Source organism: Dysidea avara, chromosome 7 (assembly GCF_963678975.1).
Source record: "Dysidea avara chromosome 7, odDysAvar1.4, whole genome shotgun sequence".
NCBI classification, from domain to species: domain Eukaryota; kingdom Metazoa; phylum Porifera; class Demospongiae; order Dictyoceratida; family Dysideidae; genus Dysidea; species Dysidea avara.
In genome coordinates this window covers 17,512,724-17,515,563 of record NC_089278.1, presented here as the reverse complement: position 1 = coordinate 17,515,563, position 2,840 = coordinate 17,512,724, and the positions used below count along the sequence as shown (strand labels likewise).

At 34.5% G+C, this 2,840-nt stretch overlaps 1 protein-coding gene across 1 annotated transcript; it reads right to left on the bottom strand.

Moving 5' to 3' along the window:
- Nucleotides 1-212: 212 nt before the first annotated feature.
- LOC136261078 (probable outer membrane protein pmp6) lies at nucleotides 213-1,652 on the bottom strand. Its single transcript, XM_066055044.1, has one exon. The coding sequence runs from the start codon at nucleotides 1,650-1,652 to the stop codon at nucleotides 213-215; it is 1,440 nt and encodes a 479-aa protein (XP_065911116.1).
- Nucleotides 1,653-2,840: the final 1,188 nt, after the last annotated feature.

Sequence of the window (2,840 nt, the reverse complement as noted above, 5' to 3'; positions counted from 1 at the left end):
ACCATTCCTTGTAGCACTATTCTTGATAAATGTTACTGTACACTTGTCTTCAAATGATATATTAGACATACCATTAGAGTATATAGATCCGCCATGAAATTCAGCGCTATTTCTTGTAAACCATGCTATTGTTCTATCTTCAAACAAAATATTAGAGATGTCATCAGAATATATAGCTCCACCGTGCCATCTAACCCTATTCTCAGTAAAGTTTACTGCAGACATCTCTTCAAATGAGATATTGGAACTGTCAATGGAATATATAGCTCCACCTTTCCATGTGGCGTTATTCTTGGTAAAGGATACCGTAGATTTGGTGTTAAATAGGACGTTGGAGTAGTCATCGGAGTATATGGCTCCACCATAGAATTCCCATCGAATGAGATTTTGGAATTGTCTCTGACATTTATTGCTCCACCATCCCACTTGGAATTATTCTCAGTAAATGTCGCTGTAGAGCTATCTTTAAATGAGATTTTAGAGTTGCTAAGAGAATGCATTGCTCCACCATATCTAGCACTGTTCTCACTAAATGTTACTGTAGCGTTCTCTGCAAATAAAATGTTAGAGTTGTCATGAGAATATATAGCTCCACCATTAAATATAGCACTGTTTTTAATGAATATTACTGTGGAGTTACCTTCAAATGAAGTATCAGAGTTTTCACCAGAATGTATTGCTCCACCATACTTTTTGGCATTATTCTCAGTAAATGTTACTGTAGAATTCTCTTCAAATAATATGTTGGAATTATTATTGGAGTATATAGCTCCACCAAGGTCAGCTTTATTATTACAGAACCTTGCATGTGAATTTTTAGCAAATAAAACATAAGAATTGTTGGTACTAAAAATGCCTCCATTATCATTACTTTCAAATAAAAGATTCCCACGAATGTAAACAACTTGATAAAATATGTATACAGCCACTCCATGATTTCTAACAAACATTGAGTTGAGTAAAGAAATGGCATCACTTGATCTGTACCCTTTAATATACACCACACTCTGAGCTCTACCATTATCAATGAAACTGCAGTTGTCAATCATAAACAATACTTGTGTATCACCTGAGTAGTAGACAGCTGTACCATGGCCTCTAAACTGTTTGTTATTAATGAACACACAACTATTCACGATTACATTACCCAACACATTTAATAGCACAACTGCTTGTCCAATGGAGTTTTGAAAAGTACAGCTTTGAATTGTTATACCAGATGAATTGTACATGCCTAACACTGGGTCACTATTAGTGGTATTGTAAAAACCACAGCCTTCCCATCTAATACCTTCTATGGTGATATTTCTACAAGAGACAAATTTTGCTCCTCCAGTGTTGTTACAGTATACAGTAGGATTGTTATATCCAACCACTCTAGCATTATTAACACCTACTACGAATACAATTGAAGACAGCTTTACATCAGTTGTTATGTTGATTGTAACATTATCAGTGAGATTGATCAGAGCACGAAGAAAAGATTGGCAAGTACATTGTCCAGAAGTACAGCATAAACTTTCAAAATCCAAATTGCTTAAGTGAGTGATGCTTTCTTCCTCGCTAACAACAACCTCTTTTGCTCTGCTTCTTTCAACATGTTGAATGCAAAGAACTAGCAACATAACACTCACCACTTTTAATGCCAACATTGTATCAACTACTGTAGTGTACATGTATATGCACAATTGACCGGCTGAAAGATACTACCTTTACTGACAGCACAGGAGAAATATATGTATACTGACAATTTTTAATGTATTTATACAGACATACAGTAAGTGCAGCAGAGTATGTGGCATGCACATGTAAGACTAGCCTTTACACATCTCAATTGATGTAATAATACCAGAGCACACAAGTAATGTTTGGATGTCATATTTGTATGGGCTTCATTTTGTTTGGGTGACATCCTTGTTTAAGTGACACCCTTATTTGGGTGAAACCCTCCTTTGGATGACATGATTGTTTAGGTGACACCCTTGCTATCTTTGCTTGGGTGAAGCCCTTGGACACCAAACCTTACTGTTTCATAATTCCATGGCAATGAATTGTTGGAAAGTTCATAGCAGTCTACATAATTATGTGGTCATATCAATCTGTACCAAGAGGAATATAGAGCATAGTTGCATGTAATTAAATCAACCTGTGAGGACATACTTTAGTAAGCTGAAATTAGTAGTTGTACATGTGGGAGTAATAGCAACAGCATATACAGTAAAACACCTAGTTCAATACTACACTTCATAAAATAAAACAAAAGAAATGATTTGCCAAGGCTTTGTGGTGGAAGAGATTTAATTAGATTTTTATTCTAACCTGAACTTCAGAGTCCAAAAAATTCGAAATGGTAGCTACATATGATTGAGCTAAAAGTTAATAAAGAAGGTTAAACTTATGTACTATTTAAATGATTGTAGTAATTTGTTTGTAGTAATTTGTTTGTAGTAATTTGTTTGTATGTGTAGTTTAAAGTAATCATAGTGTTAATCTGACAGCCATATGCCGAGAACTTTTGAAGCAACAAAACTTCGCTTTTCACTAGATCCATAAAAGTTTATAACATCTAAATAGCAGGTTCAAGTGCTGAGTTCTTTGTGTATCCTTGAAAATAGCTTTTGCATCAATTAGCTAAAACTCTAAAATTCTATATAATACTTAAAAAGGTTTGTCCTAAAAAACTTCTAACCATGGCACATAGTATAAGCAGGACACATTATTAAGTTGTTAATAAATTGGTGTAGTGGCAACTGTTGGTATTAATACAAGCATAGTATCTTACTCTATCAGGGCATTAACTGTGGTTGTTTGCAATGATGTAACATTCATTCTCATGCTTA

Excerpts from the sequence above, each read along its gene's own strand:
- LOC136261078 (XM_066055044.1), bottom strand. The coding sequence starts at position 1,652 with ATGTTGGCATTAAAAGTGGTGAGTGTTATGTTGCTAGTTCTTTGCATT.